The 12,518-nt window shown below is 35.9% G+C and overlaps 1 protein-coding gene and 1 long non-coding RNA gene across 3 annotated transcripts; one reads left to right on the top strand and one right to left on the bottom strand.

The window, feature by feature from the left end:
- Positions 1-16: 16 nt before the first annotated feature.
- On the bottom strand, positions 17-850 carry LOC140367519 (uncharacterized). Its single transcript, XR_011928122.1, has 4 exons — positions 523-850; positions 407-433; positions 146-286; positions 17-64 (listed from the first exon to the last, which is right to left on the bottom strand). It is a non-coding gene; the product is annotated as an uncharacterized lncRNA (long non-coding RNA).
- A 4,007-nt stretch (positions 851-4,857) lies between these two features.
- Positions 4,858-11,665, top strand: LOC140367498 (P2X purinoceptor 5-like). Of its 2 annotated transcripts, XM_072454004.1 has the most exons (13): positions 4,858-5,101; positions 6,195-6,442; positions 7,077-7,227; positions 7,955-8,026; positions 9,430-9,505; positions 9,584-9,680; positions 9,751-9,831; positions 9,906-10,047; positions 10,306-10,442; positions 11,083-11,176; positions 11,255-11,320; positions 11,400-11,482; positions 11,549-11,665. In XM_072454004.1, exons 2-13 carry the CDS (start codon positions 6,306-6,308, stop codon positions 11,625-11,627), a joined length of 1,215 nt encoding a protein of 404 aa, XP_072310105.1. In that variant the 5' UTR covers positions 4,858-5,101; positions 6,195-6,305; the 3' UTR covers positions 11,628-11,665. The 2 variants fall into 2 exon arrangements, with proteins under 2 accessions (XP_072310105.1, XP_072310114.1); XM_072454013.1 differs by lacking the exon at positions 9,751-9,831.
- Positions 11,666-12,518: the final 853 nt, after the last annotated feature.

Genomic DNA, 12,518 nt, shown 5'->3' with positions numbered 1-12,518 from the left:
TACAATATTTTCATACCATAAAAGTGTTTGCGGATACTCGCCTGTCGTAGTCTGTTCATTAGTTCTAGAGGGAGATAAAAATGTAATCCTTGTTTGCCGTAACTTGAAAACTCTCAAATATTTGAAATCAATCAATATCATTTACCCGTATGAAATCTTTGCTTGGTTTTTTGACTTTTCACTCTCGTAAATTTAAAACGGATACTGCGTCTGCCTTCACTTCTGTTCATCCCACTGTGTCCTGGTATTTCATTTTGATAATCTGGCTCATCTTCACCATTGTTTTCTGCATAAAAGAGAGAAAATGACTCAACTGGAACTGCAGTGTGAAATATAATATTTGTAATGCAGTGTAGTGGCATAACTAGATAATAGTAGTAAGTTTTTGCTTAGCTCAAAAACTTACCATACACAACGCTGTTTACATATGCAGCTTTAAAAAAAAGAAACAGTCAATCGTATATTTAAAATGGATTCATATTATTCATTAAAGAGTAATGAGTGACAATAAATGTGACAAACGGGAGCTGGGCGGCTGTGCGTCGTGTGGCTGTCCATCAGGCACTGTCCGGCTCTCCTGGACTGGATCACTTAGACCTGAAAAGACTAAGTCTATCGACCCTTTAAAAGTCAAAAGTACATAGACACTTTCTAAACCCTGAAGAGGAGGCAAAAGTGAAGTAAAACGCAATTCAATTTGAATGAAGAAACATGTTTAGCTTCAGGATATCTTAACATGTGAAAAATCAAGATGCTTGTGATAGAGTATGGTTAGGAAACATTGTATTTTATTTATTTATATAATATGTGTTAGTTGTTCACTCTTAACATTTTGAATGAAGGCAAAACACTGATTTGTAGATTTTACTGGACAATGGCTACTGAAAGGTTGAGTTTTTGGTTTTATGTATGTGTGTTTTTTATGTACATATTGATTATATATTTTCACACAAATACTAAGGCTTGTTACTCTAAAATTAAATTTGAAGACTAAATTGAAAATGTTTTATGATTTAATTCACGTTGCCTCAGACAGGTATTTATTTAAAGTATCTATTACACTGCCCAACGTTTATCATTTTGTAAGTATCATCTCATTTGAAAATGTAAATAAAATCTACTTATTTGTAGAATCACTCAATTACTTTTGTAACTATTAATTTCATGAATGTATAAAGTGAAAACATATTTGGTAAATCATGGTAAGCTGTTCTACTGAAGTATAACATTAAAACATCTTTTATGTATTTTGATTAACAGTAATCAGCAGTTAGTTTCTGTTATTTATTACTTTAGTGTAAATATTCCACAATATGGCAATTTATCTCAAGCAAATGACACAAGCCAAATTACAGGTAAAATCTACTCCCGCCCACATGTCCATGTTCTTCTCTCTTTTTTAAAATTTGTCTTAAAGAAAAAAAAAAACACCTGAAGACTGATACATTTAATGCCATACTGTGGAACATCCCAGGCAATTACTTCAAACCTACTGTACCTATCTGTCGTCTATACACTTTATACACTTACCATTATTGTCATCATACGCAGTTGTTATGGCATTTTCCTCTTTTTCTTGATTTCCTTTTACTGAAACATGAAAACATAATTTCTAGACAGTTCACCACATTTTCAATTACGTCGGTGTAATCCCTCATTCGTCCAGGCGTGTTCCATAGTAGAAAAAAGCTTCAGTTGTAGTCATCTGGACTCAGTTTGAAAAAATAGACGTTTCGACTCTCATCCAAGAGTCATTGTCAATAACAGAATTTAGGTCGAGAACTCCGATATTAATACTGTTCTGTGGTAAGACCCGCCCATTGGGAGGAGCCTTCCTGAAGTAGAAAGAGTTGTTTGTTTCAACAGAAACTCCCCCCTTGTATCTACCGAGCTAGCCTATTCAGAATTTTAATGGGCTATTAGAATCCTCTTTGTCTTTGTGAGACCCTGGCTCAACCAACCTGAGTACTGCTAATCAGGTACTCAGGTTGGTTAAATTCTTTTATTGACAATGACTCTTGGATGAGAGTCGGAACGTCTATTTTTTCAAACTGAGTCCCGATGACTACAACTGAAGCTTTTTCTACTATTTTCAATTACGTTTCATCAAAATAGATTGTACACAGATTGTACTTACAGAGGAAATTGACACAGAGGAAGCATCCAACAAACAGAACGATGATGGCAGCCACACCAGAAATAATGTAAATGGAAAATGGAAACACCCAGATGTCTGACTCTGAAACGTAAATGTATTTTGTGTTTCAGAGCAATGCACCCGACAGGAAACCCAAGCTCAATCTTTGGTCAACTGTGAGACAGGCCTACTTAAATCAAAAGTACAAAATCCTTTCCTGTAAATTGGTTTATGAAGCTCCAAACATACACAACACTGCACATAATAAGAACAAACTGCACATAATAAGAACTATAAACATAATTTTTCACTTTCTACTTCACTATATTGTTTAACAGGACTAAAAAGTACTTTTCCTTACTGTTTAAGATGCCTAAAATGGCTGAGGTGTTATTTTTAGCACGCTCATAGTTTCGGTTTAACGTTCAACTTTGAGCAAACTAAAATGTACAGATGAAAATAAAAAAAATAAGAAATGTATTCAGCCGTTTCTGTTGAACAAAATCCTTTTTAAACCCAGATCACTATTTTCTCAAACTCGGTCTGAAATACTTTTTTACTGGAAAAGTACATCTTTGATACTTTCATTTACTTAAGTAGATTTTTTTATGTCATGCTTTTACTTTTGGTTCAGCTTTTGTTTCACGTGTATCTGTGCAAAATTGTAAAACAAATTCAAAATGTTTCTAACTGGATTTATTACCTGTTTTGAGAGCCAACTCCACTTGAACACAATGCTCTTGGTTCAAACATCGGTAACAGCCCAGATCCGTGTGGTTGACATTGTTGATGGAGATGGAGAAGTTTCCCTTTGAGCCCTGGTTTGGAAACGTGTTTATTCTTCCAAATCTGGGGTCAGAGAAGTTCACGTGTCCTTTTGCTGTGATGGTCACCACGTTTAGGGCGGGAGCATGGATCCAGGAGACCACGGCGTTTTGGGAGTCTGTGGTGAAGTTACAGGGCAGGAGCACGGAGGAGCCCGGCTTAGTGCTGAGGCGATGGGTCACACAGCTCTGATTGTTCAAAGTGCAGCCATTTTCAATCTGAAGATCATCTAAACGGGAAGAAAGACAGTTAAATACACAAAAACGTCCATACAGCGATGAGTTTGCCGGATTCTAGACATTAAAATGAAGAACTGAAATGTTGATGAGGGAAGAATGGACTTGTGTAAGAAGAAGTAGAAGTAGTATAGTAAAAATCAATATCATCAGAGTTTTAGTTCAGTGTGTACTGATATTTCATGCACTGTTCTAAACTCAGACTGGGGAAATATAATTAACAAAAAAAAAGTGTATTATTATACATATTTATATATGTAAACCAATCTCTGTTCAAATTCATTAACTGTATGAAACTACATAATATTATGTACATATTGCTGTTTCTGTGGATGTCAATGATGGAGGAAATGAGCTCAGTCTAACTAACTGTAGGTATGTGCATAAACAGTATGTATGTTGTGTATGTACATGCATCTATCCATATCTATGAATAGTTGTATGACCTGGATAGCAGGGGGCCTTTTTTATTCTCCTTTCCTCCTATTATTTTGATGTGGTTAGTGCTGCTATTGATTTTATTTTAATAATTTTAATAATAATGGCGATGGTGAAGATGATGATGGTAATGATAATTTATGTATCCTTATCTTCTGATCATTATGAGTATAGATATGAGTTCCTGTTTGTATATATAATGAACTTTTTCGTGTGTGTGTGTGTGTGTGTGTGTGCGTGTGCGTGCAAGTTTTTGTGCGTGTGTGTGTGAATTAGAAAATTAAAAAGAAGTGCTGAGTCTAAAGAAATTAATCAAATCTACATTTAAAATACGAGGGTTGGGACAAACGAGTCAGTCAATTGTGGACGAAGGGAAGATGCAAAATGTTTAATGCCTCAAATTACTGCTTTCAATACCGACCGTTTTACATATAAATATTATTATTATTATATTATCATTATTTCATTACATATTTATTTATTATTTATATATATTTTTTTCTGTATTTATTTCTTGTACCCACTCTTTTTAGTTTTTCATTTTATTTTTTCTCTTCTTTCCCTTTTATCCTTTAAGTTTGTATTTTTTTCATTTAGCTGTAAGCCTACGTAAGGATTTTACACCAAACCATTCAAATTCTCTCCAAAATGATGAAGTGAACGTAATACAAAATAATCAAACAGACCAAGTAAATCATTAGACACAAGAATATGTTATCAAAAGAAGGTAAAAAAGTAAGGTTAGCGAGTGAGATACAGCAATGGTGGAATTGCTGGGGAACATACATTGTTGTATACTGTATATTACTGTTACTGCAGCACTGGGCACATTTACAATAATTTAATCTAATTTTGCTCTGTTGTTCTGTCTTTACTGTACATTTTACTGTACACATATATTTAGAAAATTATTTTATTCAACATCTTTTTTTTTATGCAAGCATTATCACATATTTTAGTATCATTATTCATTGTTTCGTGTTGCACCCATTGCCGACGCAAGTTCCTAGTTTGTGCATTTTGTTCACTGACAATGGCAATAAAACTTGGAGTACATGAAATACATCAGAATATGATTGGCAATTGTCAGAATCTACAAATAGATATCTGACTCTAACAACTACTTAAAATGCAAAATATTTTATTTGTAGTAAATCTTACAATCAAGACTTTTTTGTACTTATACAATTTGTCAAATGCATTTTTTTCCAGGTAGTCCTAGGCCAACCAATAGTATTTAAATAACCTTTTGGGCTTTTCAAATTCAACATGATGGAACTGCTATAAGATTCTTGTAATTCGACTCACCACTGGCAGAAGCGCATGTGAAGCAACACAAGGCCAAGAGGACAACACACCTGCTCTTTTGTGCCATGTTGCACAATGTGTAAATTACACTGAGCGTGCATTGCCTGATGTTAACCGCTAAGCATCATGGGAGAAAACCACAGAGACCCCCAGCAATGTAAGACACCGGAAAGCTGTCTACGTTTCACATACATTGACCAACAACAACAACAACTGCATTTATAGAGATGTGGTGAAAAATGAATCATTGAGAAGCACTTATGAGTTTATTGTTAAAAGAACTGATGTAATGCATGTTGTGTTATTTATACTCCATATATGAGGACCTATTCATGCACTATTGTACATTCTGCTAAAAAACATTGTAATCATATTATGCACCAATTTGTTATGCATTCAAACAACAGTTTAAAAGTATGATTATTTTATCTATATTATTATTCTGATATAAATATGTTATTACCGCAGCAATAACTATTCTTCCTGGTGTCCACACAAAACAACACATAGACGATTACATTTTACAGTTTGAAATTAAATAAACTTTTCTGGGGAAGGGTCCGCCACCTGCTCGTCTCTATGGACAGTGGCATTAATCATATATATCTTGCATTGTTTTCATTTTGTGTGTTCCAGTTGCTCCAAAACAACTTGAAATATTGTCTCTCCGTCGATCTGGAGTGTCATTTATAAAACGTAATGTGGAATTGTTACTAAAAATGTACAAAACAGACTTCCACAAACTTGTTAAAACTTGCTCATCTCTCTCAGCCTCAGTTCACCTTCATGCTCATCTCTGAAAGTGCAAATTAGACTATTTGAACCCTTTTTGTCTAATTTCCTGGTGCTATTCATGGGTTTCAGTTTCTTGTATATAGGAATCATTTTGAGGACCTTTGGCCATTCAATAATGTGATTCAAAAGCTATATTTGTTTTGTCTCTATTGACCTTATTCCGCCCGCTCACGTTTCCCTCTTTTCCCACGTGATCGGCACTGCTGCTCCAGTGGAGACTTCATTGGTTTAAACGGAGAACATGGGAAAAGTCTCGCTGTTAAATGCTATAAAGCAGATTGATTAGTGTAAAAAAATCCAATGTTCATGTGCACCACCAAGTCAACAATAAACCGATTCCCTGGGCGGCCCAAAAACGGCTTTATATTCTGTGTAGAACTTATTTTCTCGAGGTCAGGAGCCCCGTGTTAACTAATAAAACAGGAACAAGGCGACGGTCTTGGTTTTTCACACAGCTGCTGCGATAGCCGTACATTTTTGTGCCCACACACACCACATTGCCCCTGACATTGTTGTGGAGATGAACTTCCCTCTCTTCCACAAAAGGAGACGGCTCTGGCTCAGTGATGGCCGGGAGCTGCTTCAAAACTCGACTCCTCTCTTTATGTGATTATAAAACAGAAAAATATATCGTAGCAAAAAACAAAAAAGTTGGTGTTTTGTACAGACTCATTCAGCTCACAATTGTTGGATATATCATTGGGTAAGTTTCTTTTGTTGTTTTGTTAGAATTTTCTCTGAATTAGCTGCTATATATTAACAACTAGTTGCACTAGTTGTTAATATATAAACTAATAAAAAGAAATAAGACTGTTGATAACTGTTATGTTTTGCTGCATCATGTTGAGTATTGAGATTTTCGCAGCATGTTAAAGTAACCAAGATATTTTTCTGTGATAATCTATAGGAAGACAAATATTATTTAGATTTTTCTTTGTTAATAACACATCTGATAGCTGTCGCAATTATTCCATATTTCAACCAATCCTTTCAATTCAATATATACCACAAAAAAGTAAATGTAAAGTTTTTTTTTATTTGGCAGTTTAAGTCATTCAGAACGTTTTATTTCATTAAGATGCTTACACAAAACAATAGTCACAGTGAATATATGAAATGTAAGGATTTCACAGTTGTTTGGTAATGGCTTAGTGTCATATTGTGATAGGACAAAGCTTCAGACAATGTTTTTAAAAATCAAGACATTTCTACTTTGGACCACGCCTGGATCAATGAGGGATTACATCGACTTTAAATCATGACGTTTCTTCTCACGACAATCGTAACAGTAACATTAGATATGGTGACCTTCCTTAAATACTATTACTTTGTGGCAGGTGGGTGTTTTTGAGTAAGAAGGGCTATCAGGAAACAGACGAGTCGATCCAGTCATCAGTCATCACTAAACTCAAAGGCGTCTCTGTCACTAACACCAGCGACTCCGGCCTCCTTGTGTGGGGCCCTGAGGATTATGTCATCCCTCCACAGGTAAAACCACTATACTACTATTATTATTATTATTATTACTAGGGCTGTGGTCAACTAAAGACATGCCCTGGCAATGAGTTTAGATTAGTCGACCAATCGGAAACTGGCAAAAAATCTCTAAACTTTTCAGTATCTCTGACCCAAACTGCACTCACAAGACCTCAACTGCTCCTGCAAAAACGATTTATACTGAAAAGTACAAGGAACTACTGTATTTACAGCATATGTAAAAAGGCAGATTTTAATAATTATAATACATTTTATTTGTACTGAAAGCACCTTTCAAAACACTTAAGGACACAATACAAGAAAACATATTTAAAACATTAAAAACAACAGAATAAAGCACCCAATACTGAACTGGATGAAGGTGGGAGAGTGACTGGTTGTGTGGTGTAGGGTAGGTTATGAGTCTGGATTTGAAGAGTGGACACAAGACTATGATGTGTAGGTCAGGAGGGAGAGCGTTCCAGAGCTAAGGAGCAGGGCGACTGAAGGCTCTTAACATGGGGTAAGATTCTCTGGAGGGGTTTGTTGGGCTGAAACTGCTAGATTCTGAGAGAGTGGAAGGACTTTGGTTTTAAAGCTGTTGAATTGGAGTAAAATCGGAGGAGAACCAGGAACTGATTTCCCGCCGACAGAGTATGTATATACCACCACCTGGAAATTAAATCAATGAAATAAATACAAAAATATATGCCTTTATATATGTTTTTCAATGTTTAAGGGTGAAGCTGTCCTTTTTGTTGTTACCAATTTCCTGGAGACTCCAAACCAGAAGCTTGGATATTGTGCAGAGGTAAACATAGCTCCAAACTCAATCTGTGGCTCTGATCTCTCATAAAAACTGCATTAAAGTACAAAGAAAAATAACTGGTTTAAAGTCAAATCTAAATGTTCCAATAACTGTGCTGATATTTTTACGTCTTAAAATAATGTTATGACGAACTTTTTTTCCACTTCTGTGTTAATCATTACGACAAATAGTTTCCAGGTATGTAAACCAGGCCTGTTATGGTCACACACTGTGCTGCATGTGAGATGTATGGCCAACTCCTCCAAACGCACAGAGCCCATAAAACATAGCTCTGTACACAGTCCCACAGTGTCCAATGGGGCTGCCCTTTGAAACTAACACTCTTGAGTCAGAGGTATAAACTAAAACTGAGCAATTATCATCGCTGTACCAGGCACTGACTCATACAACTCTGGAAACGGTCGTATGCAGTTTTCTTACTTAAATACAAGTACAGATACATGAGCAAGACAATTACTCAAGTAAAGGTAAAAGTATCACATACAAAAACTTAATTACCTGTTAAGTACCTGAGTTAAGTACCGGTTTAAACGTTTCCTTTTTGAGTAAAAGGTATAAGTAGGATTTGTGCTGATCTTTGGTCAACAGTAGCAATTCAAATCATTTTTGTGTGTGAAACTTTCAAAGCTGGGGCTTGAACTCAAAGCCTTTAGGCAGAATGTCACCATAAATGTGCTAAAAATAACCCCTCAAACCACATGAAAACTATTTTCTATGGGACAAACGCAGGACTAATCGTTTGTTTTCTGAATTATTCTGTAAGAGGCTCCATTTCTTTCTAATTTAGCCTTTCATCCTTAGGTTTTGTCCTGTTTGTGTTTATATAGAAAATGTAAATGAAAAAACAATTAAAAAAAATACAGTGCTTTTACTTTTGTTCTAAGCTACTTTCAATAACTGCTGAAAAGTAATTTAGTATTTTTACTAGTCTAATGCACTCAAAATAAAATAAACAAAACCCTATAATTTCTTCTTACCATCGTAATCATCTCAGTTTATACCAGATACCGAACGATTACATTTCACATATAGGGACCCTCTCCTGCCTTTTGTGCGCCAAACTACTTCTGTGTTTCCCAACGTGACACTGTCCTGCAAACTGTTGCTATGAAGTTGTTGTGTCTCCCTCTGGCCACTAGAGGTTTAGAAGTACAGAACTATGTGTAATACCTTTTATTCCAATTACATAATCCGTTTTTGTTTCGTGTGATAGGACCAGTAATTACCAGATTTTTCCTTACGATTTTAATCTGTCCATCTATTTTACCTCTTGTACCTATGATCTTATGCTTGAAGATCAATATTGGCAGTAAACTCTACTCAAGACAATTATTTTCCCTCCGTAGTCTCACTAATGTGTTTAGTTTCAATGGTTTTGTTTTCAGAGCTCTAAAGTTGTGGATGGTCACTGTCAATCTGATACAGACTGTAGAGAAGGTCACACCATTGTAGCTGGAAATGGTAAATTTGAATACTTGATCGTGCGTATGTTATTGTGTGGTTTAAATTTGACCTTTAAATGTGTTTTTCCTTCTTCAGGACAGATGACTGGTCGGTGCTTAGGCGGTGATGCGAATTCAACTGGGACGTGCGAGATCTACGGCTGGTGTCCTGTTGAGAAGAAATACAAACCACAGTAATCCTAGATATATATATAATAAATACAGTATACCAATGTTCGTCTTATGTTATGTTATGTTTTGCAGGCGAGCGCTACTGGCAAATGCAGAGAATTTCACGATATACGTCAAGAATTTCATACAGTTTCCCAAATTTTCGTTTTCAAAGTAAGTTCCTCCTCAGCAGGTTGCACTATATTAATATAATCTTTAACTCATGGCTATATATTTGTGTATTAAAGGTCCAATGTTCTGGAAACTAGTGATGAATCTTACTTGAAGACATGTCGATACGATGACGAGGTCCATCCGTACTGCCCCATATTTCGGCTCGGAGACATCACCAGGAGAGCGGGATACAACTTCCAAGACATGGCCATCTATGTAAAAACACTATATATTATACATGCAAACAGCACTTCTCATTGTTTTGGTCATAATATACAATTATCACAGCATGAATGATGAAAGAATAGTCCAAAATATCCTATCCAACTGTATTGAGAGACACTTTAGACGACTTGTATTGTCCTGATGATTGATCTTTTTCTCCCAAAATCTCTGTTTCTTCACTTTATTGATGGTCAAATTAATATATATCTGGAAATGATGACGTAGCTGAAGCACAGTGTGTTTTTGCAGGGAGGTTCAGTTGGCGTTATGATCGACTGGGACTGTGATCTGGATAAAGGCTACTCCCAGTGCCATCCGCAGTACCACTTCACCCGCCTGGACACTAGCGTCTCCAACAGAAGCGTCGCAGTGGGGTTCAATTTTAGGTACAATGTTCAGATACAGAGGTGGAAAAAGTAGCCAATAATTGGTCACCGTCACGTCCAAATGATATTACTCAAGAAGAAGGACAAGCTGGTCCAAGAAATGACTCAAGTGACTGGACGCACGTGACATCTGATTTATGATTTGGAGTTGCTATCGCTGGAAGGACAAAACATTAAATATTCTGGTATTGTCAGAGGATAGACCACAAACATAAATAAAAAACACAAAAGAAACAAAAAACAAATAGAGAAAAATAAATAGAAAATAAGAATTCAGAAAAAAAAGCCATCCAAATAAAAGTTTCTGTCAATTTTGTCCATTTCCAAGTATGAGATTTCTGAAGAAGTATTCTAAGTAGTATTCAAATAATGTATTATTGAAACATAAAGCTTACGTCACTTTTTGACAAACCTATAATGAGAAAAATAACAAATAATACAAAATGTTTACTCAAATAAGAAAAGGTTTTACACTGCAAGTTGGAGATGCTTGAAAACTTCAATAATTCTATTTAAAACCTGCTCAAGTACACTTACTTTCAACTGCAATCGAGAACCACCCACCACTGTTCAATCTCAACGTTTTATGAAATTACTATAGACTTGATTGTTTTGTTTTACAATGCTTTCCTTTCAACAGACACACACGGTATTTCAAACATCATACTGGTGAGATACATCGATCGCTGTTCAAAGTGTACGGTGTGCGTTTCAACATCATGGTACACGGAAAGGTGGGCAAATCAAAATAACTCATATACCTAATAATAAGGCAACTGATAAACCATTTGTATTTGAATTGCTGCTTTCAGGCAGGGAAGTTCAGCATCGTCCCAACAGCAATCAATGTTGGCTCAGGGCTGGCTTTGCTGGGCGCTGTACGTCATCAAACTTATTAAACATGACGTTATAACACTAACAGTAATAGTATTTTTGGGTGTATTAAACTCTTTCCAGGGAGCGTTCTTCTGTGACATGGTCCTCCTCTACCTGATGAAGCAGAGCACCTCATATCGAGAGCGGAAATATGAGGAAACAAGGTGGTACCATCAACATTTGTTCATGGGACGACAATCATTTGATATTTAAACTTTATTTTCTCATAGGCAATCAAAAGGTGCATCGCAGGACAACAGTATGGAGGAGAGGAGGAATAGCACAGATCTGACCAAGCTGAATGAGTAAAATAATAGCTTCATTTTAATTTGTTGAAACGTGAAAATAAAAATAAATAAATGAATGTGTTAATATTATACAATGTGGTGTTTCTACAGTGTATTTACACATTTCCCCCTCTAGAGGTCAGACATTCGGCTAAAAAAGAGGAATGTAAACTATTTTATAACTTTTATGTTTAGATGTATGACTCAGTACAGCTGAATATTATCACATTTTACTCAAAGATATGCCATGAGAAAAAATGGAACCCCCAATCAAACACAGTCTTACCTGCAATTACACTGCATTTAGTCAGAACAGGGTCATGTGTTTATTTATTATTGGAAAACCCTTTAGCTTCACAGTATGAAAAATGAAATGTTCAGTACAACTTATCATATTTAACATTACAACAATTATAAATATCAATAAATAGTACAAAGGCAGCTCACGTCATTATTGATTTCTGTGCCTTTTTAGTAGATCTCAACCTCAACTTTTTGGGCATTTCATTTCCAAAGTGGAGTGGCTCTGTACAAGACAGACTTCTTTTCTAATCTAATCTTTGGACGGGGTTGTACCAAGTCGGCACCGTACGCACGCCGAGTGAGATTAAGTGAGCTACATTTGTGCTTGTGGCGTCTGAATGAGAACTAGTGGAATCTATTTATGAGTATTAAAGGTTTGACACGTCAGAGGGAAAATAGGTCATAAGAGTAATATTTGCAGCTGTTTGTCTGCACATCAGCTAAAGTCTGACAGGATTATGCCTCCTGCTGACGCCATCACCCACCAACACCTATTCATCTGAAACATTCACTATAATCAAGGGCATTGGGGGAAAGGCTGCTTGATAATTACCCAGGGTACAATGCAGGAAAGGGGGGCTCCAAAAGTCTGTAATGTGCTGTTTTCATA

The sequence above is a fragment of the Eucyclogobius newberryi genome, unplaced genomic scaffold, assembly GCF_026437365.1.
Source record: "Eucyclogobius newberryi isolate DKJ021-1_F unplaced genomic scaffold, fEucNew1.0.hap1 SCAF_10, whole genome shotgun sequence".
NCBI classification, from domain to species: domain Eukaryota; kingdom Metazoa; phylum Chordata; class Actinopteri; order Gobiiformes; family Gobiidae; genus Eucyclogobius; species Eucyclogobius newberryi.
This window is presented reverse-complemented; position numbering and strand designations above follow the sequence as displayed.